This window comes from Ochotona princeps, chromosome 2 (assembly GCF_030435755.1).
Source record: "Ochotona princeps isolate mOchPri1 chromosome 2, mOchPri1.hap1, whole genome shotgun sequence".
Lineage (NCBI taxonomy): Eukaryota > Metazoa > Chordata > Mammalia > Lagomorpha > Ochotonidae > Ochotona > Ochotona princeps.
Window position 1 is genome coordinate 41,131,405 of NC_080833.1, and position 25,862 is coordinate 41,157,266.

Consider the following 25,862-nt stretch of genomic DNA (forward strand, 5'->3'; position numbering starts at 1 on the left):
AAGAGTTCAAAGAATTTAAGGAAGCAATAAAGCAAATCAAGACTGATATATCAGAAATTAAGAACACAGTAGAGCAAATTAAAAGTACAGTGGAGAGTCTCCAAAATAGAATGAAGCAAGCAGAAGAAAGAATCTCAGAATTGGAAGATATTTACTGTCACCAGGGGGAAGCAAACAAAAAACTGGAAGCAGAGCTGGGTCAGGCCAAAAAAAGTATTCAAGAATTGAAAGACACTATTAAGAGGCCAAATATAAGAGTTATGGGAGTCCCAGAAGGTGCAGAAAGAGAAGCTGAGTTTGCAAATGTATTTAATGAAATAATAAAGGAAAATTTCCCTAGTCTGAAGAAAAAATTGGGAAACAAGATCCAGGAGGGGCACAGAACTCCCAACAGGCTTGATCCAAAGCAGTCTTCACCAAGACACATGATTATCAAGCTCTCTTCAATCAAACATAAGGAAAAGATCCTTAAATGTGCACGTGAAAAAAAATCAATTGACATATAAAGGAATGCCAATTAAACTCACAGGAGATCTCTCACAGGAAACTCTACAGGCAAGAAGAGAATGGAGTGACATATTCCAGATTCTAAAAGAAAAAAATTGTCGGCCTAGGATAACATATCCAGCAAAGTTTTCTTTTGTCTTTGAAAATGAAATGAAATTCTTCCACAATAAATTAAAGTTAAAAGAATTTGCCTTGGGCCCGGCGGCGTGGTCTAGCAGCTAAAGTCCTCGCCTTGAACGCCCCAGGGATCCCATATGGGCGCCGGTTTTAATCCCGGCAGCTCCACTTCCCATCCAGCTCCCTGCTTGTGGCCTAGGAAAGCAGTGGAGGACGGCCCAAAGCTTTGGGACCCTGCACCCGTGAGGGAGACCCGGAAGAGGTTCCTGGTTCCCGGCTTCGGATTGGCACAGTACCGGCTCGTTGCGGCTCACTTGGGGAGTGAAACATCGGATGGAAGATCTTCCTCTCTCCTCCTCTCTGTATGTCCGGCTTTCCAATAATAATAATAATAATAATAAAAAAATCTAAAAATAAATAAATAAATAAATAAGAATTTGCCTCTTGCAAACCTGCCCTACAAATGATACTTCAAGATGTTCTCTTGACAGAGAAGAGGAATAGCACCTACCAAAACCAAAGCCAAACGGGATGAACATCTGAGTAAAGTGACAACAGAAGATTGAACCAATGAACAAGCTATTCCTAAAATGACAGGACCAAAGTACCACCCATACATATTTTTTTTTAAAAGATTTATTTTTATTACAAAGTCTCTTCCAGGTCTCCCACGCGGGTGCAGTGTCCCAATGCATTGGGCCGTCCTCGGCTGCTTTTTCAGGCCACAAGCAGGGAGCTGGATGGGAAGTGGAGCTGCCGGGATTAGAACCGGCGCCCATATGGGATCCCGGGGCGTTGAAAGCGAGGACTTTAGCCACTAGGCCACGCCGCCGGGCCCACCCATACATATTAAATTCTGAATGTAAATGGCTTAAGCTAAATGAAACATCATAGATTAGTAGACTGGATTAAAAAACAAAACCCATCAGTTTACTGTCTGGAGGAGACACACTTCAACAAAGATCAGTGGAAACTATATCACATGGGTTTTGTTGTTTTCTGTTGGTTTCATCTTTTCAGAACACTTTCTTCTGATTAAATCATTCAGTGACTCATAGATCATGCAGTGGCATCATTTTCTTTAAGAAGGTTCTTGATTTTCATTTCTTCAGCTTCACGTTAGGCATTTAGTAGCATGTTATTTAACTTCTTGGTGTTGTTAATTTCTTTTTTCTCCCTGATGTTGATTTTGTTTTGTGGTTTTTCATTTAAGGGGATGTATAGTAGCTGTATAATGGAGACTGTCATATGTAGTAACATGTCATTTAACTTCATGGCATTGCAAATTTCTATTTTTCTTTCTATTGTTGATTTTGTATTATGACTTTTCATTTAAGGGGATGTACAGTAGCTGTGAAATGGAGACTAACATCCAGATGTGAGGATGCAGTGCAGTATGCATTTCTGCTTCCAGACAAAGATGGACTTACAATGAAACTTTTTAGTATATCTTGACAATAGGATTCTGGACTCTCTGCCATTGTCCATGCCTGCAATGATGGACATATGACTGTGTATGAAGAACTATACTTCAGTAATGATATAGAGGAACTAGGTGGGGGGAGGTAATTGGGGAGGGGATAAGGGAATATGGAACTGTGTCATAAGATGATAATAATAATAATAAAATGTAAAAAAAAAAGAACTTTGCCTTTCTAAACATTAGAGATATAATTATGATAAAGACTGCTTTGGTACTTTCCAGGAGCTTGCACTCTCAAGCTATTTGGTCTGAGAACCTTTATATAGTTTCGTTAAGAATTATTATTTTGGGGCCCGGCGTCATGGCCTAGCAGCTAAAGTCTTCGCCTTGAAAGCCCCGGGATCCCATATGGGCGCCGGTTCTAATCCCGGCAGCTCCACTTCCCATCCAGCTCCCTGCTTGTGGCCTGGGAAAGCAGTAGAGGACGGCCCAATGCATTGGGACCCTGCACCCGCGTGGGAGACCCGGAAGAGGTTCCAGGTTCCTGGCATCGGATCGGCGCGCACCGGCCCGTTGCGGCTCACTTGGGGAGTGAATCATCGGATGGAAGATCTTCCTCTCTATCTCTCCTCCTCTGTGTATATGTGGCTGTAATAAAATGAATAAATCTTTAAAAAAAAAAGAATTATTTTGTTAAGAACCCTTATACAAAGAATTTTTAATTATATGGGCTCTATCTTTTACTTACCAGTTTAGAAATTAAAATAAGGATTTAAACATGTGTATTTAGGGCCCGACAGCGTGGCTAGTGGCTAAAGTCCTCGCCTTGAACGCGCCGGGATCCCATATGGGCATCGGTTCTAATCCCAGCAGCTCCACTTCCCATCCAGCTCCCTGCTTGTGGCCTGGGAAAGCAGTTGAGGACGGCCCAATGCCTTGGGACCCTGCACCCTTGTGGGAGACCTGAAAGAGGTTCCTGGTTCCTGGCTTCAGATTGGCATAGCGCCGGCTCGTTGCAGCTCACTTGGGGAGTGAATCAGTGGACGGAAGATCTTCCTCTCTGTCTCTCCTCCTCTCTCTGTATATCTGACTTTGTAATAAAAATAAATCTTAAAAAAGTGTGTATTTATTTATTAATTTAGACATAACAAGCCATTACACTGAAGATTTTTTGACTAGATGTTTTTTCAAACCAGAACAAAAAATAAACCATGTTAATTTTTTTTTTTTTACTTAAATCTGCTTCTTGCTTAGTTTACAGGAATTACATTGAAAAGTGAAATCTTTTCTATGGAAGCAGAGGGAAGGGGGGGGGGAATGGAACCCTAGGGGCTAACAGGAAAATGGCAACAGCTGAGCACCAGCTGTGCCAGACATCTCTCCCCGTACATGTAGGAGTTAGACATCTCAGGGCACTTTCCAGATCCTGGTGTGTGCCCCAGCACTGAGGCAAGCCAACTTTTGTTTTAGTAAAGATTAAAAAAAAAGTGAAATCTTTTAAATGATCTCATGTTCTTACTTATTCAAATGTTTATAATACATGGGAATTGTAATTAGATGTATAATAAAAAACCTAAGATTATGAAATCCTTAAAAATAACTATTTTACTTACTGGGAAAATACTGTTTTTCCTTTTTGTAGTTTATATTGTTTGCTTGTAAATCAGACATTATTGGGAATTAGGTGCAAGTAATTGTTTCCCTATTAATTTTATTCTTATTGTTATTTTACTAATCGAAATTGTTTTTTCATAAGGATGTATGTGATAATAGAATGCTTGTATTTAATATGTCAGGTATGTGTTAAATATTGTACAGATGAACTCTCATTAACCCTCAGATCAATTTTATAACATATATGCAGTTATTATTATCCTGACAGATAATATTGTCACTCTCAGATTATACATGAGAAAAGTAAGACTGAGAATTTAAGTAACTTGCCCAAGATTGAGATAGATGAGGACAAAGTTATGTGTCAGAACAGATTTTGGACTGAAAACTTCCTTGAATGCTGAATGGCTTAAAACAAAAGATTTGTTAGTCATTGAGATGGCTTACAGAAGTGTTTTAGGAACTGAAACGTAACAGGGAAGACATATCAATATGTATGGCATGTTGTAAAAGCAAATGTGTGTGTGTGTATATACATGTAAGTATGTATATGTGAACTAGATCATGTTATAAAGTCATCTCAAATTCGTACTCTCATTCTTACTGTGGGTCATAATAAAACAAAATTTGGAACATACTGGCTTAGCAGATGAAAAGCAAGCTTGAAATAGTGAAGAGCAGTGGTAGATGCTGGAAAAGAACTTCTAGAGATAATCTGATTGTATAAATAATGCTGTAAAAAGGAGGAAAAAAAAGTGAACCTGTCTGTATGTTTGGGTTAAATGATGTATGCTTAATTGTAGGATTTTTTTTTTTAAGATTTATTTATTATTTGAAAGAGTTACAGGGAAAGAGCAAGATACAGAAACACAGAGAGACATTCCATCTGCTGGTTCGTTCCCCAAATGGTCACAATAACCAGGGCTTGGCCAGGCTGAAACCAGGAACCAGGAACTCTGTCCAGGTTTCCTACATGGGTGCCAGGGCCCAGGCATTCAGGCCATCTCTCTCTGCCTTCCCAGGCACATTAGCTGAGAACTGGATTTAAAGCAGAGCAGACAGGACTCAAATGGGATACTGGCATTACAAGCAGCAGCTTCATCCACTGTACCACAATGCTAGCCTCATTTCATGTCATTTTACATCTTCAAGATTGATGTTAGAGAAGATGAAATGATTGTGAGCTTGCCTCAACCTTACTGTTAAACTGGATAAATGAACTTTGGCTTTGACCCAGCAAAGCATCCTAGTGACCTCTCGGCAGGAGTTTAGTCCCTTTCAGCCACTCCCATCATTATTGACTCATCGGGTACATGGGCTTGCAGCTGGACCCTGCAGATGTTTCCACGACTGGCACATGAGTGAAGCCCTGCTATTCACCTTCATGGGAGCTCTGTCACTTTTCCTTCTAGAGAGGGCAGACTGTCGGGAAGGACCAGTTGGTCACATCCACACCATGTATTAGATTATAAACTGTGCTAGATGGGGCTGGTTATCACATTAGATTAAACCATTGTTAGCAAAGATTGTCTCAGAATTACTGTACATTTAATTTTACTTCCAGAGAACTGTCTGTGGGTGTGATTTGTGAATTGTATCGTGACTGCTTTTATTTGTTACATGAACACATTCATGATTTACACAGGAAAAGAGGAAAGGACAGATGGATAGCTCCCTCTGTTAGTTCAACTCTCCAGACGCTCGTGGTGACCAGACCTGCATTAGGCCAGGTTGTAGCTGGGAGTTGAGAACTTAATCCAGGTCTCCCCACATGGTGACAGGAACTCAAACACTTGACTATCGCTTACTACTTATCAATATGCATATTAGCAAAAAGTTGTTTGAAGCCAAGAGTAAAGTCAGGTCTCAAATCTAGTGCCTCTAATGTGGCACCTGTTCACCCCCGCCTGTGATTTAACCATGAGACCAAGTGTTCACCTCTGAATTCTACCAACTTTTAAGAAGTGCTGTCACCAAATCTCCCCCCACTATTTCAGAAAATGGAAATAGACCTTCCCAGACTTGTTCTATGATATCAGTATTATCCTGCTCTCCAAACAAACAAGGACACAGCAGAAAAGTGGCGTAGGCTTCATGACCTCCAGCATCCCACATCAGGACACTGGTTCCAAGTTCTGCATTCTTCACTTCAGATCCAGCTCCCTGCTAACGTACCTGGGAAAGGGGTGCAAGATGGCTCAAATGCTTTGCCTCATGCCACCTGCTCGACAGACCCAATAGGAGTAAAACAGCAGATGAAAAATTCTCTTCTTCTCTCCCTCCTGTCTTCCCTCCCATCCTCCCTGCCTCTACCTTCCCTCTGTCCTGCTTCTATTCTACCTTCCTGTCTCTTTCTGTTCATCTATTCAGAGGGGTTTTTTTTTTATGGAAAGTGACTTTTTTTTAAAAGATTTATTTATTTTTTATTGCAAAGTCAGATACACAGAGAGGAAGATCCTCCGTTCACTGATTCACTCCCCAAATGACCACAGCAGCTGGAGCTGAGCTGATCCAAAGGCAGGAGCCTGGAGCCAGGAGCCTCTTCCGGGTCCCCCATGCGAGTGCAGTGTCCCAAGCCTTTGGTCCGTCTTCGACTGCCTTCCCAGGCCACAAGCAGGGAGCTAAATGGGAAGCAGGACCACCGGGAATAGAACCGTCACCTGTATGTGATCCTGGTGCATAAAAGGCGAGGGCTTTAACCACTAGGCTACTGTGTTGGACGCTATTCAGAGTTTATAACCATGAGAAGATGTTGGATTTTATCAGATTTTTTCCTGTATCTTAATGACATGATGACTTTTTTCTGCTTCCTTTTGTTAATATGCATTATGCTTACTGATTTGCCTATTTTGAGCCTTTTTTGCATCCTTGAGATAAATCTCATTTGATCATGGTAAATTATATATTTTAAAAAATATTTATTTTGAAATGCCAGCATTGTGATATAGTGGGTTAAGCCTCTGCATATAATGGATATGGATGCTAGTTCAAATTCTGGCTACTTCCCTTTTAATCCAGCTACCCACTAATGCATTTAGGAAAACAGAGGAAGATGATTCGAGTATTTGGGTCCGTATATGAACATGGGAGATTGGAATGAAGCTTCTGGCTGTGAGCTGCTCAGCCCTAACCACTGTAGCCATTTGGCGAGTGAACCAGCAGATGGCAAGTCTCTTTTCCCCTGTCTATCCCTGTCAAAACTCTGCCATTTACATGAGTAAATAAATACATTTTTTAAAAAGAGAGAGAGCGAGTGAGCCAGAAGAAGGAGCTTCACCCCTAAATGACTGGGGTTGGATGGACAAGGACCACATGTGGGGCCTGGGAACTGAGTTCTCTCATGTGGATTGGAGAAACTCAGTTAGTTGAGCTATATGCATCAGTGAGCTCCCAAGATCTGCACTGGCAAGTGGCTGGAATCAGAAGCTGAAGCTAGGAATTGAAGCTAGGAGGTGCGTGAGCTTCCAAGCTAAATGCCTACCTGGAATGATTTCTCTGACAGATAATACAATTGGATTTGTTTACTAACATTTTGTCGTTGCTTAGCCTATTGACTAAAATCAACTGATTTACTAGTATTCTGTTTACAGTTTGGACATCTATGGTGATCAAAGAGATTAATCTGTACTTTTTGTATTCTTAAAATATTCACTCATTTATGTGAAAAACAGAGTTACAGAGAGAGAGAGAGAAAGAGAGATCTTCTATCTGCTATTTCACTCCCCCAGTGGATACAACAGTCAGAACTGGGCTGACCTGAAGCTGGGAGACGGGAGCTTATTTCGGGTCTCTCATGTAGGTGCAGGGGCCCAAGCACTTGGAGCAGCTGGGACTCGAACCAACATCCACGTGAGATGCCAAAGCTGCAGGCTGAAAATTAGTGTGCTATGCTACTCATTGGACCCCACCACCACACATTTCATTCCAACTTTCTTATTTTCCTTACTTGTGATTTTTTTCCTCTGATAATGAGGAAGTGGTTATTTTCAGCTACAGTATATTAATTTGTGTTACATTATTAGACTAACTTACATTCCTATGGCTTTGGATTTAGCTACAGTACAATATTTATTTATAACTTGTCTTTAGCCTTATATTATCCGGTCAAAATACTTTTTTTTTGGAGTTAATTTGTCATTTAGGTTTGGCTGCTAAATAAATTGCCATACACTGACATACTCAGATAGCAGTTATTTCCCATACCTCTGGTGGCTAGGAAATGTAAGATGAGGGTGCAAGCATGATCGAGTACTGGTGAAAGCCTTCTTCTGGGTTGCTGATAGTTAATGGCTTATATTTTCCTAAACATGTAAGGATTGAGAAAGCTCTTGAGTTTCCTAATCCCATTCATGGAAGTTTCACCTTCATTACCCAATTTCTTCCAAAAGGCTTCACTTCCTAATCATCACACAGAGGGTTAGAATTTCCGCATACCAGTTTTTTTTTTAAAGATTTATTTTATTTTTATTACAAAGTCAGATATACTGAGAGGAGGAGAGACAGAGAGGAAGTGGAGCTGCCGGGATTAGAACCAGCGGCCATATGGGATCAAGGCGAGGACCTTAGCCACTAGGCCACACCACCGAGCCCTCCACATACCAGTTTTAGAGAAACAAATAGTTAGGCCATAATACTTATGTTTAATCTTTATTTCTCTTCTCTTTCAGTGTAACAGGTTAATTTGTTACGGTGTACGTTATTTTGGCTGTTATCCTGCTTGATTTTAATATTACTGTTGGAAGGACATGGGAAATATATAGAGTTCCATTTGATCTGTTTCTATTATGTTTTGCTTTTCGTTTGTGTGTAGTTTTGGTTTCAGGTGTCCTTGGTCTCTTATGTGTTGCTTGTTTCCATTTGCCTGTGTATTGACATTGCATTTGAAAATTAATTGAAACTCAGCAGATAATATGTTTCATTTGTTTTTGCTAGTCAGATTCCTGGACTCACTAGCAATCTGGGGTTATTTTAATCCATTTCAGGTATCAATATTTTTCTGAGCCAACCAAATGACCAAGCAGTGCTACAATTTTGGATTATCTAAATTAATCCTAAAGCAAAACTGTTTTGCATCTCAGTCATATATGGCCTGTTTATCAAACCCCCAATGTTGCTAGGCCTTGGTCTTCATCTTTTGGCCCAAGTAGATTTAAAAAATAATAAAGACTTCCCTTTTTAATAGCAGATTTAGATTCATAGCAAATCTGATCAGAGACTGGGGTGCTTGCAGTGGCTTTTCCCAAACATCCTGCCCAGATTTTTAAGTGTTCTCTGCAGTCTACAACAACTTTTCTGGAATTTATGATGCCTTCAAGAGAAAGGAATATCTTTAATACCAGGCTCGTCTTCTAGATGTTTGTCTTTTCCTGGACTTTGACCTGGAAATTCTTTTTTTGTTTTAAGATTTATTTATTTACTTTTTATTGGAAAGTCAGGTATACAGAGAGAGGAGAGACAGAGAGGAAGATCTTCCGTCCGATGATTCACTCCCCAAGTGAGCGCAATGGCTGATGCTATGCCAATCCGAAGCCAGAAGCCAGGAACTTCTTCCAGGTCCCCCGCATGGGGGCAGAGTCCCAAGGCTTTGGGCTGTCCTCGACTGCTTTCCCAGGCCACAAGCAGGGAGCTGGGTGGGAAGTGGAGCTGCCGGGACTAGAACAGGTGCCCATATGGGATCCCGGCGCGTTCAAGGTGAGGACTTTAGCTGCTAGGCCACACTGCTGGGCCTGACCTGGAAATTCTTTATCACCTTGTTTCCTGATGCCTTTGACCAGTGGTTTCCTAATAATCAGTACAGTTTTTCTAGTTGTTCTTAGTGGTAAGTTAACCTGAGCTATGTAGCATGCTATTGTTAAACACAACTTTGTTACAAATTTCATCAGATTTTTTATCTACTTAAAATCGGGTCTAGTAGATATCAGATGCTTAGGTAAGGATACATCAAGATGAACTTACTAAGAAGTGGCACAATTAAGGTCCGTCAATGTAGTATAGCAGATAAAGACTCTATTTGTGATGCTGGTATCCCATATGAGTGCTGGTTTGTGTCCTGGCTACCCCACACTTCTGATCCAGCTCCCTGCGAATGGCCTGGTAAAAGCTGCGCAAGTGTTTGGGCCTCTGCATTCACACAAGATACCTGAATGAAGGTCCTAGTTCCCAGCTGGCGTTTGTGGCCATCTGTGGAATAAACCTGCAGATGGGAGAGCCCTCTGTCTGTCTGTCTGTCTGTGTTTGTATATAACTCTGACTTTTAAATAAAACAATGTGTTTTAGAAAGAAATTACACAACTAATCTCCTTTTCTGTTAGTTCCACTGTTAAAATTTACTTTCAAATATGAAGATATATTGCAGAAACTAAACTTTTAGAAATTATAAAATTATATTACTTACAAACCATATAATTAAAAATAAGTTATTAAAATACGTAACTAAAATTATAATCTTTCACTTTAGCTCGTGATGCAGATGAGCGAGAAAAGTGGATCCATGCCTTAGAAGAAACAATTCTTCGACATACTCTCCAGCTTCAAGTAAGTCTTTGCCTGTTTTCCAGATAGTTAATGTTGTATATTTATAATCTGTATTTTTAAATAATTCTGATTAGTACATGAGAACTTTTAATTTCTGAGCTGCTTATAAACTTATGATCACTTTTTCTGTATGGTAGAAACAATGATTTTTGTCTATAAACAAGTCAGTACAAAGTGATTTGGAAACTGAAATGCTAAGTTAATATGCACCAGATTCATTTAAAAAAATTTAGCATCTATAGTTGTTTATAAATATAGCTAGGTTATATCATTGTGCATAATAATTAATGTGCTAAGACATTGATCTCATTTTCGGTTTATAGGATTTGTCTGTTACCATATGGGTCAGCACTCTTTGGGATAAAAGAGTAAATAAAAACATAGCCCAAACTGGTTTAAGATTTAAAAAAAGTGTAAATCTTAGATTTCATTTACAAGGATTCAGATGTCCAATCTCTATTTCTAGGTTACATTTTTTCTGAATTGGCTTCATTTTCAGGTAGATTCAGATAGGTTTATGATGATGAAATGGAAGCAGCAATTTCAGCCTACCCCTGTAGGAGACTGTTGTTCTTCCTGAACCTTAATAAAAGTAACAGCATTGGTGTTGAGTGTCTTAGCTTTTAGCCATATAGCCAATCCTAACCAGTCAAAATTTCACATTTATATGCTCCACTCTGGAGCTTAGAAATCTGTAGCTTCACCAGAAACACAGTGTTGGTAGGGTGAAAAGTATGTCAATTGTCCCACGCCACCTGTGGCAGTCAGAATAGAGAGTAAAAGGTGCTACGGTGACAAGAGCAGCAGACATCTACCGCTCTGCAGGTACTTTGTTCTGCAATGAGGGCACTTACAGAAGATGTCACTATTTTGATGTACAAGATTGAATCATAAACTAATGTTTCATAACTCTCTTTCTCTAACGTGGCCCTACACCAAAGTTGGCTTGATGAGATAAAGATAGTAGATTCCCTCTCACAGGAAAGTGTTCAAGTAGAAGCTTCAACTTAAAGGATATGAATATTCAGGAAGTATAAGCAGTGGATTAGGAGTATGTTATTCTGAGTTACACTGTTTAAAGCAAATTCCTAATTTCCAGTGGTTTCTTTTAATCTATGCAGTTTCGCAAATGACTACATCATCATTTCAGCAAAATTGTGACTCTGTAAGAAGTGAATTAGTGTTTTAATAGTTTTTAAAGATTTTCTTCATTTATTTGAAAGAAAGGCAGAATTAGAGAGAGAGAGAAAGAAAGAGAGATCTGCCATCTGTTGGTTTACTTCACTAATGGCCCCAGTGGCCAGTGTGGGGCCAGGCCCAAACCAGGAACTTGTTCTGGGTCTCTCACATGGATGCAGGGACCTAAATATTTGGACCATTCTGCTGCTTTCCCAGGGGCATTAGCGGGGAGTGATATTGAATGTGGAGAAGCCAGTACTCTGACTAGTACCCATATGGGATTCTGGCATTACAATTGGCACCCAAAAAATAAATCTTTTTAAAATATTTGAGTAGTAGGGAGAGCCAGAGCTAGAGAGACAAGAGACAGAGACACAGGAAGGAGACAGAGACCTCTCAACTGCTAGCTCCTTCCCTAAATGTTTGCCATGGCCACAACTGGGTTCCAGACTGAAGCGAGAAGCTGGCCACTCATGCCAGGCCTCCCAGGTGGGTGATAGGAGCTCAGTTATTTGAACCATCACTGTGGCTTCCCAGAAGTGCGTTAACAAGATGCAGTGATCTGGAGCAGGACCCAGGTGTCAAAGCCAGGTATTCTGACATGGGATGCATACAGTGTAACAGGTGTCTTAACCTGCCTTAAAGGCTGGGCTAAATATCCACCTTATAAATGTCTTAATGAGTAGATTTAGTCACACCCTTTTCCCCTTCTGAATTTTGTCAGAAGACTATTTGGAACTTGGTTTCCTGAGCTATTCTTGTATTTCTTCCCCAAACTTACCTGTTTCTGGTTTTTCTGTTTTCTGTTAAAGACAGTGGTATTATCTGAGTCATGGAGTTTTGGAAGGTGAGAGTTAGGTGATGACTTCTCATCTGTCAGACCTCAGGGATTTTATAGACTCACTTTCATCCTCCTCCTCCTCCTTCCCTCACCTGGGCTATCTTTGCTTTCACCCAGGCTTAGGGTTTTGTTATATCATGCCTGCTGTGTTTCTGGTACTTTTCTAGTTAGTATTCTTTTTTTTAAAAAAATGATTTATTTATTTTTATTGCAAAGTCATATATACAAAGAGGAGAGACATCCAATGATTCACTCCCCAAGCGGCCACAACGGCTGGAACTGAGCCAATCCGAAGCGGGTAACCCGGAGTCTCTTCTGGGTCTCCCGCACAGGTGCAGGATCCAGAGGCCTTGGGCTGTCCTTGACTGCTTTCCCAGGCCACAAACAGGGAGGTGGATGGGAAGTGGGGCTGTGAGGACACGAACTGGCGCCCATATGGGATCCCAGAGTGTTCAAGGCGAGGACTTTAGCCACTAGGCTACTGCACCGGGCCAAAAATTAATACTCCTGAATTTATTCTCATCTTCATCCTATAAATGAATATTGACCTTAAGGCATCCAATGCTATAAAAAGCCTCTAATGATTTACAGTTGCTTGTAGGATTAGGTAAAGCTTCTTTTTAGGAGATTTTAGGTTTTCTAGATTTCACCCCAGCCTACCTTTCCATCTCCTGTTCCTGCATTTGTCTTATATTCAACACAGAAGCCTTTTCATGGTTTTATACTTTTATCCATGCTGTTCTCTCCAAATCGTCATCATCCCCATTCCTCAAATTTGCCTGTCAGATTCTTGCCAACCACTCAAAACCCAGCACATATGCTACTTTTTATTTATTTATTTGAAGGCAGGAGAGAGGGAAAGGAAGAAAGAGATATAAAGATCTATTTGTTAGTTCACTCCCCAAATGGACACAGTGGCCAGTGCTGGGCCAAGATGAAGCCGGTAGCCGGGAACTCCATCTGGGTCTCCCACATGGTTACAGGTGACCACGTACTTGGTCCATCCTCCACTGATTTCCCAGGCTCTCTAGCAGGGAACTGGATCAGAAACAGCAGTTAGTACTTAAACTGGTGTCACAGGCAACCTCTTAACCAGTTGTGCCACAATGCAATAACTCCTTAATCCTTTTCTTATTACTATTAGGGGAAAAAAATCTCTTATTTCCTTCTGTTAAATTTGCCTTTTTCTTATATATTGTATAGCATGCAACTCAATAATAGCAGCAATTAACATTTGAGCACTTTTTTGTATTTAACATTCATTTTATTCAGAAGACATGGTAATAATAATAATAATAATAAATATATTTCCAATATGTATGGATCAGATTCTGTTTTAAACTTTTTGCTTAGATTATTTCATTGCATGCTCATAAAACCCATGCAAAAGAAGGCATAATTCTTATTTTAAAGATTATTTTATTGTACTCTAAATCCTATCGGATATGCAGGACACTTGCTTTATTTTTAACTTAAAAAATTTTTAAACTCCAATATATAAAGAGAGAACATGTGATATTTGTCTTTCTGTGTGTGGTTTATTTTACTCAATATAATGTCCTCCAGTTCCAATGCTTTTGTGCAAATGATAGACTTTCTTGCTTTCTTATAGTTGAATATTATTCCACTGTGTGTATATATGTATACATGTATACATATGTATGTATATGTACATATGTAGATATAAATATGTATATTTAAGCCATGTACATAAAAGGGTAATTATGTGTCCCAGAATGGTGTGGACTTAGTATACATTAACTCTTCTAGTAATACAGTATTATGTTACTAACTTCCCTCATCAGATTTTAAATTTGTTAAAGCTAGAAAAGGAACCTGTCTTATTTAAAATGTATTTCTGATAACAAGTCTATGAAGTCTAACAGACTCTGCTCAGACTTTTGAATAAAATTTGAGAGGCCCCATGTTAGAGCAGAAGCATTTTAGGTCCAGGTAGGCAGGTTTTGGTTCCTAGCTCTTCTCGCTTTACTAGCAGTATAATCTGGGATAAGAACTTAATTTCTTTTAAATTTAATTTTCTCATCATTAGAAATAGGTATAAGCTCTCAACAAAGTAGTTTTGTTAAAATAATATGAAGTCTGTCTCTAGCATTCAGTGCTATATAAATCGAAAATACTTAAAAAAAATCATTTTCATTCTTCCTTGCAATCTAATTAAGTATAAATTCATCTGTTCATCTGGAAGATTTCTTTTACTTTGCATAGCCACCCCCCCCCCCCGTTTGTTTTTTCTCACTTCCTATTTTTGCTGCTTCTTAGATTTCAGCAAATCATAACTAAGATAGTCTGAAGGTGGGAGAAGGCAACCAAAATGTCTAACGTTTTAAGTCAAATCGAAGTTGAGTTTCCAATAGTTATTCATTCTTAACTAGTATATTAGCTGTACTATCTTTACATGTCTATTCACACAACCAAATTGGGAAGCTCCTTGAAGGGACGCCAGGGAGGCCAGTGAACCTTTTAATCACCTCTGTGTGTCCTGTCAGAGTGTTCAGTAGATACTTGGTGATACTCATGGGGAAACCTTTCAGGATCTTCATTTGCTGCAGTAATGACAAGATGAGCATGGCAACGAGAATATTTGGTTTCACTCGCTTTTATGGTTGTTACTGACTCCAGGTGTGGTTATACTAAATTTTTTATAGGTTATCAGTAATGAAAACCAAAAATTATTAGAGTTTTAGATCTGAGTTTACTCATGTAGATGTTCAACTCAATGAATAGTATAGACACTTAAGTTTTTTATTTTATGCCAGACATAGTAAAACTTTATATCATATGACACTTGTGATTGTTATTTGCTCCAAGAAATGGGGCTTTCATGTTCTCTCATCTTTAGCTTTTGTAGGCTACTGTAGACTCTATCTTAGGTGAGTACTAAATTGGAAATTCCTGGTTATCGTCATGTCATTTTATAATTTTTGCTCTTACTGTCTTTGATCTGAAGTACCAAGAGACAAAGAACATGATGCCCTGTGTAAGAATATGGCTAAGGGCAAAAGAGGGGGCTGTTAGAAAACTCATAAAAATACATCGAATCTGAGGACAAAAACATTATATGTAGAGGAGATATGATGCAATTATAAATCATTAACAAGATTGAAGAAAAGCTAGGTGAAGCTTTTCTTCAAAAGAAGATATTCAGGGATGAGAATTACATAATTCCCATACTTCTGTTGATGCCTTGATTTGTTGTTAACTCTAGGGCTCATATGTCTAACTGGGTTAAGATTAATAGAACTGTCCTGAATATTTTTTTTTTAAATATTGAACTACTTCACTGAAAATTGTTTCAGCATATAGTTCAATTTCTTCTGGCCTCATTAGATCTTATTGTATTATATTGAAAAATAATTGTGCTTTATTTTTCTCCTTGAAACTTTCCCCAGGAACTGATTACAATAGGGATATGTGATCTGTTTCACAGATGAGGTGACATGGAGAAATAGCTGTTACTTAGGTGTCCTATGTCAAAGGAAGAGTCCCCTGAGGGCTATTACCTGTGTGGTTGCTAGGTAGGAAAGCAGGCAGATTTCTGGTCCCTAGCTGGGAGTTTAGCCCTGTAGGATTCATTCTTGTAAATTCTGCTGCACTGTCTTCAATTTTTGGGAGACAACTAAGAACAGATGACTCAGTTTTAAGGATATTTATCTAAACTTACTGAAATGTATTTAAAGTAAATCTATGGATAGTTAAATTTATGGAGATCTTGTTATATATTTTCCATATTCTCCTAATAAAATTCAAAATTTTTGAGTGTGTATTCAATTGAGAATGCAGGGGAGTTTGTATTAGGTAAATACTAGTTGTACTGTGAATAAATCTATAGTTTTTGTCTTCATGGAGATCAGTCATAAGACCTCCTGAGTTTTTCTTGTCTAGTTTGGCAACTCAAAAAAATTTTTTTTTAAAAGATTTATTTCTTTTTATTGGAAAAGTGAATCTACAGAGAAAAGGAGAGACAGAAAGAAAGATCTGTCCTCTAATTCACTTTCCAAGTGGCTGCCACTGCAGGAACTAACCAAATCAGACGCCAAAAGCCAGGAGCCTAGTCTGGGTCTCCGACATGGGTGGTAGGTCCCAAAGTCTTGGGCCATCCTCCATCACTTTCACAGGCCTGTCACAAGCAGGGAGCTGTATGCGAAGTAGAGCAGCTGGGACATGAACTGGCACCCAGATGGGATCCCAACGCATGCAAGGTGAGGAGTTAAGCCACTAGGCTTTCACAGGACCCAACTCAAATGTTTCAGTGAAATCTATAAACTGTTCAGAATAAAGTGACCATTGCACAATGTTACGTGTAAACACCAGGGCAATAGTGCTCACCTAAGATTTGAAGATGAAGCGCTGGCAGGCAGTGGCATTTGTTATACAAGTTTGCATGCTGCTTTACATCATTTTAGAGTACCCGGGGTCATGGCCGGGGTCCCTGCTAGGCATGTGGAAGACTCAGAAAAAGTTCCTGGCTCCTAGCTTTGACCTGGCTTGTCTCTAAACATTTTGTACTTTTGAGGCATGAACTAGTGAATGAGAGATCTCTACATATCTAGTTTTCTCTCAGTCTCTCCTGCCTTTCAAATGAAAAATTGTTTACAAACACACTTTTTAACATAGTGGCATATTTGCTGTGTATGATCAAAGTTTTCTTTTTGTAAGGTTTTATTTATTTACTTGAAAGGCAGGGTGGCTTAGAGAAAGGGAAGAGAGTGTGAGATTGATTGCTTTTCCAGTCCTCTGGTTCAGCCCCTAATTGTCCACAATGGCTGGGCTGGACCATCCCAAAGCCAAGAGCCTGGAGCTCCATCCTGGTCTCCTACATGGATGGCAGGTGTCCAAATTCTTGGGCCATGATTTACTGCCTGCCTTCCCAGGAACATTAGTAGGGTGCTGGATTGGAAGAGGAGTAACCAGGATTCAAACTGGGACTCATATGGGACGTTAGCATCTTAGGTGGTGGCTTAATGCTCTGTGCCAGAATGGTGGTCTCATGGCCAAAGTGTCTAGAACGAAATTTATTGTTTGACTTTTGAGAATAGGGGAGACACATATCCTGTTTCTAAGAGTTGTTTTTTATTGCCTTGCTGTAAACCTTTGAATGAATTTCTAGGTATAGCCTAAAAGAATGAGATTTCACGTTAAAAAAACAAATGTAGTTTTTTTACTTCATCCTGCCTGCATTCGTCTGGCTTTCCTCATCTGCATCCTCTACCACAGTGGAATAAAGCTGTGTTAACACATCGTTGTCACCCAGAGTCCTCAGTTGACATTTGATTCACAGTTTAGTGATGTCCATGGGTTTTGGGCAAGATTATAAAATGTACATATCATCATATCAATAGTATCTTCCATAGTAGTTTTACTGTCTTAAAAATCCTGTCTCCACTGCCTGTTCCTCCCGCCCCTGATCTCTCACAACTGCCGAACTTTGTACTTCTGTACTGCCTCCATAGTTTTGCCTTTTCCAGAATGTCATATGGTTGGAGTCTACACAAGTGCTTGGAAAAAAATCAAAGAATGTAGGTTTATTAAACAAGTTTCTTTTGCTGCAAAAAAATTTTAAAGCCTGTGCATATAAGGGTCTTTAAAAAATTCGTGGAAAATGATTATGAAAACCTATGCTTGGATTTCAGAATTTTTAGTACTCAGAACTTTTAACTTTTCCACAGACTTTTAAAAATACCTTTGTATGGTATATAATTTTCTCAGTTTTTTTTATTCACTTAGTAACTTACATTTAGGTTTCTTAAACATCACAATTCATTTCTCCTTAGTGTCAAATGTTATTCCATGGTCTGGATGTTTCATAGCTTATTTATCCAGTTACCTATGGAAGGACATCTTGATTGCCTCCACATTTTAACTATTAAGAATCAACCTGTTGTAAACATTATGTTCAGGTTTTTATGTAGACATAGGTTTAAGCCTAGCTTATCAATTCTTTCTTTCATGGTTTGTGCTTCTAGAGTTTTCAACAATGTTATTTTCTTTTTTTATTTAAAGTTTTTTTTTACAATCTTGACATAATTAGGGTAAAAAGGTTCAAGCACTACAGGAAGATGGGCAAGACAATTAGGTCCATACTGTTTCCTTAATATAGCTGATGTAAAAGGGATTTTAAGGGAGAAGCCCCACCCAGTCTCCCAGCCACTCCAGGTCCCAAATGTGGGGCAGCTCCGAGGGTCTATATCAAGTGGTTTTGGTAGTTCAACAGTTATGAATTGCTGCCACTCTCACCACTCCAAGCATGATGAGGTCGTTGAAGAATCCACTGATTGACATAGTCCATCATAGAGTCTCTGCCCAGTTTTTCCCTGCCAACATATACCTGAGGTGGTTGATTGACTTGTTCTGTCCTCTTTTGATGGTTAGGGTTCTGAGTCTGGCATTTCGATTGCAGAGATCCCAAAGAAACTGTCTGAGGTGTTCCCAGACCAGATTCTTGTATGTACTAGCAGGTACAGGGCCCGCCACAGTCCATCACCTCAATCAGCTGGTGGTTGCAATTGCTGGGTTGGTTCTGGTTTTCAGCCTCGACTTCCACTGGAACCAATGGGTGTTTGCAGTCCAGCCTGGTTCTGCCCAGAACATACTCAGCCCTCACATAAACCAGTGGGAGCTGCAGCCTAGTCAGAGCGACCCACAATAACCCCCATCAGGCCCGCCCCCTACCCTGGTTTGCCAGTATGTGTGGCAGACTAGTCCAGTCTGTCCTACATTCCATTTCACTCTCATACATGTCAGTAGGTATTAAAGCTTAGTTCCATCTAACCAGCTCAACTATCCAACCTTCATGGATATTGTTGGGTTTCTGTCTAGCTACCCCTGCCCCTGTCCTAGTTTTCATGCCCTCCCATGGGAGTGGTAACCCAATAGGCAGGAGCCCACTGTTTCTCTCCCAGGTCTCTCTCACTCCCGGATTATGCACTCTCCAGGTGGTTCTGTGGTTTAACTTGACAGAACTAGGCCCCAGTGCCAGCTTCTGCCAGCTGATGCTGCGACTAAGCCCCAACAACCCTCACCCACTCTAATTTTGTTTGCACCAGTAGGAATAATCAGCCCAGCCTGGTTTTTCCCTGATCTGGTCCACATGAGGCGCACAGGTGTTGTAGTCTTGCTTAGTCTGGTCTGCTCCCATCCCAGCTCACGCTCTCCAGTGGGAGTAGCTGTCCAGCAAGGGAACCACCCCTTATTCCCCTGCTAGCTGTGCCCCCTGCCTTCCTGGTTCTCACGTGTGCTGGTTGGGTGCTGTGATCACATCCGGTATAGGTACCCTCACCTTCGCATTTCGTGTTATGCACTGGTTTTTGTCGCGACCAAACCTGGATCGACCCACACTCTGTTCTGGTGCTTGGATTTGCCAGTGGATGACGTGAACTGATTCAGCCTGGTCTGCCCCCATCCCATGCCAAATGTGTGCCAGTGGGAAACTTTCCATGACCTCTTCTGGGCTGTTTCCCTCCATGCTTCTTGCGCTTACCTGCCGGGTCTGTGTCCTGCCAGAGGAGTTGCCCAGGCTCCTCCTTCAGACCCCTCTGAGTGCCAGATTTTGCACATACCAGGGGGTCCATGAGCCAGCCCTACTCAGTTCACTTCCTGTGCTAGTAGGAACAGTGGCTTTTCCTGACTGGCCTTCAACCCAATCTGGTTCTTACTGTTCAACAATGTTATTTTCAAGGAATTTTATAGTTTTGAATTTTAAATGTAGGGCTGTGATGCATTGTAAGTTAATTTGTGTGTGTGTAAGATTTGTTTCTAGTTCTTTTTTTTTTTTTTTTTTTTTTGCTTGTGAAAATGGCACAGTATGTTTGCTGGAAAAATAAACAACCCATTATTTCCACATTGTTTAGCTGTTGTGCATTTGTCAAATCTTATTGATTGTTTTATGTAAGTCTGTTTCTAAGCTGTCTGGTCTGTTCCATTGATCTGCTTGCTCTTTTGCTGATATACTACTGTCTTGATTTGTGTAGTTTTTTAGTAAATCTTGAGTTTGGGTAATGTCAGTCCTTCGACTTTGTTCTTTGCTTTTAAATTGAATTGACTATTCTGGGACTCTTGCCTTCATATAGAAGCTTTAGAATCAGTTTGTCAAAATTTGCTTGCTGGGAATTTGAATGGAAGGCACTGAATCTGTAGATTGATTTAGGAAGAACTGATAGCTTGATAACATTGAGTGTTCCTTTCCACGGACAGGAATGAAATTGCTTTCCTTTTAATTAGCTCATTGACTTCATTAAGTTTTGTAATTTTCTTTATATAGAACTTGTACATATTTTGTTAGATTTCTGCTTATGTATTTTATTTGGAGGAATACTAATTATAAATGGTATTGTGTTTTTAACTTCCACTTGTTTAGCATTGATATAAAGGAAAGCAGTTGATACATTTTTATGCTCATGTAAAAACTTCAGGATTTTTTTTTTTGTCTGTTGTTTCTGATTTCCATTTTTACTTTGTAGTGTATTTATTTATTTGAAAGACTGGGTTACAGAGAAAGTGGGGAGAGAGCTTCCATGTCCTAGTTCATTCCCCAAATGGCCACAGCAGCTGGGGCTGGGCCAGGCTGAGGCCCTGAGCCTGGAACTCCGTCAAGGGTGACGGGGCATAATAAGCACTTGATCCATCTTCTGCAGCTTTCCCAGGCACAACAGCAGGAAGCTGGATTGGAGGTGGAATAGTGCATACTCAAATCAGTTCTCATCCAGGATGCCTGCATAACAGGCTGCAGCTTACCAAATTGTGTCACAATGCTTGTTTCTTTTTAATTTTCTACATTTTCTATATAATTTGAAAACGAGTTTTGGTTTTGGGTTTACAATCAGTACAACTTCTGTTTCCTTATTGCTTATCTTATTGCATTAGCTGGGACTTTCAGTATGATGTTCAAAAGTCTGAAAGGGAACATAGATAATTGTTCCTTTGTGGGAAACTTCTGGTTTCTCACCATTAAGTTTGACAGCTGTAGAGTTTTTAATAATATTTTGTATCATGTTGGGTAAGTTCTCTATTTGTAGTTTGCTAAGAGTTTGTTTTTTATTGTGAATGGGTATTTGATTTTGTAAATTTTTTTACTCATTTTTATTCTTATTTGATTTGAATGGCAGAGAGAGAAGTGGCACACACACAGACACAGAGGGAGTGGGGAGGGAGTTTCTCTCTCTGTCTCACCCTCACTCTCTGTTTGCTGGCTCCCTGGCCAGGCTAAAGCCAGAAGCCTAGAACTCAGTCCAGCTCTCCCATGTGGTAGCACTACCCAAGTACGTGAGCTGTTACCTGCTGACTACCAGGATGTGCATTATTAGCAAACTGGATTGGAAGCAGAGTTGGGACTTGAACCCACGCATTCTGATTTGGGATAGAGGCATCCCAAGCAATGTCTTAACTTTTGTGCCAAATATTCACCCTGTCTGTATTATTTATATGGCCAGATGACACTTTTGTTTAGTCTGTTAATGTTATGGATTATATGATTTGATTTTTAAATATTTAACTAGCTTTCATTCCTGGGATACAACTTGATTATAGTGAATAATTTTTTTAGACATTATTGGATTTGATTTGCTGATTGATTGTTGAGGGTCTCTGCATCTGTGTCATGAGAGTTACTGGTGAGCACCTTTTTTTATAAAAGATTTATTTTATTTATTTGAAAGGTGAGTGACAGGGAGAGAGAAAAAAAATTCTTCCATCCATTGGTTGACTTCCCTAGTATCCTAAATAGCAAGATCTGGGCTGGGCCAAAACCAGGAGCTAGGGATTGCATACTGTTCCTATTTCATATTTAACTTTCCTACAAATGTGTGTACATTCAAATTCTAACAATGAAATCATTTTATTACCATTATCAAATGTTGATATACTAGATAATTGAGTGTATTGTACTTTTACATGACTGGCAGTACAGATTTGTTTACACTTACATCACCATAAGCATTAGTAATTCAGTGATATTACAACATCACTGCACAACAGGAATTTTTTTCCTTTATTTTTTCTCCTATTCATGCAAAAGTATTTGTTATCTAAGTTTGGTACTAGAAGAGAATGTGATTTCTAGGTCAACATTGAGATCTCCAATGGAAATAATATTTTTGAAAGTGCTACATTTGTGCTGTACAATTAAATCTTTTAATCTTAATCAAATTGGTAAAGTTGGCCTGTTTTTACTCAGTAGACTTCTCACCCTTTCAAAGAACTTCAACACTAAACTTCAGTGTTTAGATTGTTCTCTTATTAATACTTATTGTCTTTTTTTTTTATAGTTATTATGTATTTGAAAGGTAGAGTTACAGAGAGATTAAGGGATAGATACGTTCACTCCCCAAATCGCTGTAGTGGCTCAGGGCTTCTGCTGAATCTTCCACCTGGATGCTGGGGCTAATTCCTTCTGCTTTCCAAGGCCACCGGCAGGAAGCTGGATCAGAAATGAAGCAGCTGGGACAGAAACTGGTGTCTTATGGGATGTCTGTGCTTGCAGGTGAAATTTGTCAGCAAATTCAAAGTGAATCATTGGGAATTGGTGGCAGGTTAGAGAAATAACAGCATATACCAAGTTACTGAATTGCAAAGTCCTTGAAAATTAAAGAATCTTTGAAATGTTATTTATTGTGGAAGGCAGGAAACACGGAGTTCAAGGGAAAAAATGTTGGTGTAAGGTCTAAACCTTGCAGGTGGTGGTTAGATTTTTAGTTGTAGCTTAAGCACAATGGAAAGCAACTGAAGTTCTTTAATTGGCAGTGAGGAGGGGGCACAACGTGGTAATGAAGTAAGTTGTGGAACTACTACTGTGGCCATGGTGGTGAGAATGAATTTGAGGAGTTATGAATGATTCAGGAAGATATTATTTAGTAAGGAGATTATTCCAAGAGACTAGGACCTGTAATGGGGTAGTGGTGATGGAGAGAAAACAGAATTAGGAGTATGTTTATGAATTTTTTTTTTTTAATGGCCGAAGTTGGTGTTGGATTGAATGTGGGGTAAAAGGAAGTATCCAAAATGATGGTTAGGTTTGTTGTTTGCATAATAGGGTGGTTTCATTTCCTTAGATAGGAGCCCTGGGGAAGGACAAGAGCAAACAGGGAAAGAAGAGAATGCATTTGACATTAGATATCTGAAACAATTTACCTAAAATGAAAGTAGCCTTCACACAGTACAGTTTAGCTCATTTGTTAAGACAGCATTCTTCGAGCTCTTTGTACCGTGTATGTAATGCTAGGTGTTACAGGGCATATATAAGGTAGGGCTACACAAATAAAAAAAAAACTGGATTCTTAATTTACTAGAGTTTTGGGAGAGGAATATAAATAGCCATAAGGAAAAATAGCTGGAAAGGAATTTGTCAAAAAGGAAATGAAATGGGATTGTTGCAGATATAATTTGGTAAAACTTTGCTTTATACTTTTGTCAAACCAATGAATAGGAATATTATACTATAGTTTTAATGATCTGTGATTACTTAAGTTTAATATATATGGTAGAAATGGCCTTTTTTCCATTCAATTGTAGTCATTTTCTGTTTTCCACTAAATTAGGGTCTTTGTTCTTTTTGCTTGTTAAACTTTTTATTCAGTGAAATATTAAACCTTTTTACTGTGATATAAATTTAAAATATATTATCTCAAGCAGTAAAAGGAAAGAGATGGGAAAGGAGTATCATTATGCTCTCAGAATTTATCTATAAGCTACGAGGAATGTTAACTACTAAACTTTTTTTAAAGACTTATTTTCATTGCAAAATGAGATATACAGAGAGGAGGGACAGAGAGGAAGATCTTCCATCCTATGATTCACTCACCGACGGCCAGAGCTGAGCCAATACAAAGCCAGGAGCCAGGAGCCTCTTCTGGGTGGGGTTGCGGGGGCAGGGTTCTAAGGCTTTGGGCTGTCCTGGACTAGTTTCCCAGGCCACAAGCAGGGAGCTGGATGGGAAATGGGGCAGCTGGAACACGAATCAGCGCCCAAATGCAAGGCGAGGACTTTAGCCACTAGACTACTGCGCCGGGCCCTTAAAATTTGTAAAGAGCGGGTTGTGCTACAAACCACAGAGTTTGTATTTGTGATTTCCTGCATTTGGAGTAATTCTCTGTGGAGGAAGTGGAAGCCTAAGCTTTTGATGTAATTTGGTTATGTTATTCGGATTCCTGAATACTCTTCACAAGCCACCTACGTCCCTTATGGAGCTGTGGCACAACAGCCGACCCACCAAGTCTGACTGGATTAATAAAATTAAGGTGCCACTCGCTTGTGATTACTGATAGGCTACCTCCTCCTCCCCTCATTCCCCGCCGCCTATTTACATAAACAGCTTTCCGGAAGTAAGATCAGTATCAGTATAGAGAAGAAATCTGTGTGGGCCCAGACTCCCTAGCTGCCAAGATACTGGGGGTGGAAAGCGCGCCCATGGCCGTGACTGGGCCTTCCCCCGCAGCCTTGGTTGGGGCGGCAGAGCCTAGCTGAGCTCCTTGGCGCGACCACCTCCCTTCCACGGGCGGGGTGGGGAGTTGGGGGCGCCCGCGCAGCGGAGGCGGTGCTCCCAGTCCCGAGGTACAGCCCGTGAGGTGAGCCCGACCCCCGGAGGAGGAGGGTCCCGAAGACCTGCCAGCCACCGCCCGGCCGCCCGGGGTGCGAGGGAGTGGCTCCCCGCTGCTCCGAAATGGGCTCAGCCGCCAATCAGCGAGGTCAGCTGCTCACCTCCCTACAGCAGGTGACCCATGGCCAATCGCCAGGGGTCTTTTTGTCAGACAGGGCAGCCAATCGGGCGGCCGTAGGTCCGGCCGGGGGCGGGGCCTTGGGTCGGGGCTGCGGGGGAGTCTCGGGGATGGGCTGAGCCTGTGACTGGTCGCCCGCGCCGCTGCCTGGGCGTCCCACCGCGGGCTTGTGGAAAGGGTTGCTCCAGAGTAGCGCCCCCGGCTCCCTCCCCAGGAGGCACTGAGGGCGGGGGGCCTTGGCGAATGGCTTTCTTGCTGGCCGCTTGCGGAGTGAGTAGACCCCAAGGGTCTGGGTGAGGGGCCGGCCCCCGCCTCCGAGTCCCCGGGGTCCTTGCTGTCTGCTCGGGGCCGGGCCGTGGGTGCGAATGTCGCGCTCTCCTGGCCTCCTCTTTGCTGCCCTCTGGGGTGAGTAGGACGACGTGGCTGTGGCTGCCCAGGCCCCCTGTGACCGGGCCTGCTCCCACTTCCTCAGCCAGGGCGGGCGGGCGGGCGGGCGGCTGAGGCTAGGACCTCCTCTTCGGAAGAGGCCGTGCCCTTGCCTTGTTTCCGTTGCTTGCTTGCTTGCTTGTTTTGGGGTGGAACTCTATTTATTTTCCTTTGCAAAGACCGAGAATTCGATTTTAGATGCAAACGTTAAGCCTTGTCTTAATGTAAAGCTTCATTTTGATTGCTGACTTCAATATTAGATTCTTCAATTGTAGGCCAGATATTTTGGGGTTTTATTTTGGGCGCTGTTTTTGTTTTCATGTGCTATAATTACGGATGCTGTTGTTTGTATGCTATTGTATGAGGGAATGCGTTGATGCACCCTGGGCTGCTGATGCAGATACATTTAAAAATTTTTGTAGTTTTACGGGCTTCACCCAACAACTACAGGGAAAGTTTTAGGTTCTTAGCCCAGCTTACAGTTAGAAAAGTTGAG

The 25,862-nt window shown here is 40.7% G+C and overlaps 1 protein-coding gene across 8 annotated transcripts in view; it reads left to right on the plus strand.

The window, feature by feature from the left end:
* The window catches only part of OSBPL9 (oxysterol binding protein like 9), a 162,650-nt gene that overhangs the window by 80,125 nt on the left and 56,663 nt on the right, over positions 1-25,862 (plus strand). For 4 of the 8 annotated variants that reach the window (XM_058654925.1, XM_058654928.1, XM_058654920.1 and 1 more), the window contains exon 4: positions 10,119-10,195. In XM_058654925.1, the coding sequence (XP_058510908.1) occupies positions 10,119-10,195 (77 nt within the window). Of the gene's footprint in view, positions 1-10,118; positions 10,196-24,814; positions 24,911-25,054; positions 25,346-25,862 lie in introns of those variants that run through there. The other 4 variants (XM_058654934.1, XM_058654939.1, XM_058654949.1 and 1 more) reach the window with 3 other exon arrangements.